Source organism: Numida meleagris, unplaced genomic scaffold (genome assembly GCF_002078875.1).
Source record: "Numida meleagris isolate 19003 breed g44 Domestic line unplaced genomic scaffold, NumMel1.0 unplaced_Scaffold426, whole genome shotgun sequence".
In the NCBI taxonomy this organism is placed as follows: Eukaryota; Metazoa; Chordata; class Aves; order Galliformes; family Numididae; genus Numida; species Numida meleagris.
In genome coordinates, this window is record NW_018364645.1 from 7,402 (window position 1) to 8,270 (window position 869).

Sequence of the window (869 nt, forward strand, 5' to 3'; positions counted from 1 at the left end):
AAAAAAAAACCACGGATTTCGGCCTACCCGTAGACCAGCAGGTGCTTCTCCACGCGGAAGCAGTCGGTGCGGCCGTAGGCGTGCTGCAGGCCGTGCTGCTGCCGCTCGTGCCGCCGCGATCGCGGCTTCTCCTCATCCTCGCTCTCCAGGTCGGAGAACTCCACCAGGTCGTCGTCCCTCAACGTGCTGAAGTGGCGCGTCTGCTTGCGCACCCGCGGCGTGTCGATCACCAGGTTGTTCTGCCGGCGAGAAAACCCCCGAAAAATCGGCTTTTTCGCCCCAATCCGCGTCGCCTCCCCGCTCCTACCGCCCGTTGCCCACCTTGCTGTTGAGGAGATCGAGGTCTAAATCGGCTTTTTTCGCCCATTTTTGCCAAAAGTTGGGGTCGTCCAAAGCGATGTCGGTGCGGTTTTCCGACGCGACGAAGCTCGCCTACGGGGAAAAGACGCCGAGGCGTGAAATCCGGACACCGAAAACCCCTCAAAATGATCGGTAAAAGGGTAAAAGAAAAAAAATCCGAATTTTGGGGCGAACCTTGGCGAAAGTGGAGCCCTTCCCCTCGCTCTCGATGGTGATGGTGGTGGTGCGGCGCAGCAGGATCTGGTCGATGTCTTCCTCGCAGAACTTGGAGCCTTCGTCGTCCTCTTCCATGATGGCCGCGTAGGCACCCTTGCGTAGGAGGTCCTCGATCTCCTTCTTGGAGAACTGTTGGATCTGGGGGGTGGGAAGGATTGGGGGGAGGAGAACGGGGGGCTTTGGGGTCTTGGGATCGCCCCAACCGCAAGCGTTGGGCTGCTCACCCCTTGTTTTCCTTGGAAAACCCCAAAGATGGGGTCTTCACCTCAAGGTTCTCTTGGAGAACCCAAAAC

General features: G+C 58.8%; 1 protein-coding gene across 1 annotated transcript in view; it reads right to left on the reverse strand.

Moving 5' to 3' along the window:
* Window positions 1-863, reverse strand: part of LOC110391639 (chromodomain-helicase-DNA-binding protein 8-like) — a gene marked incomplete at its 3' end in the record, with an annotated part of 7,837 nt that extends 6,974 nt beyond the window's left edge. Inside the window, 3 exon segments of the mRNA XM_021383591.1 lie at window positions 28-239; window positions 322-432; window positions 535-863. Coding sequence (XP_021239266.1) covers window positions 28-239; window positions 322-432; window positions 535-651 — 440 coding nt within the window.
* Window positions 864-869: the final 6 nt, after the last annotated feature.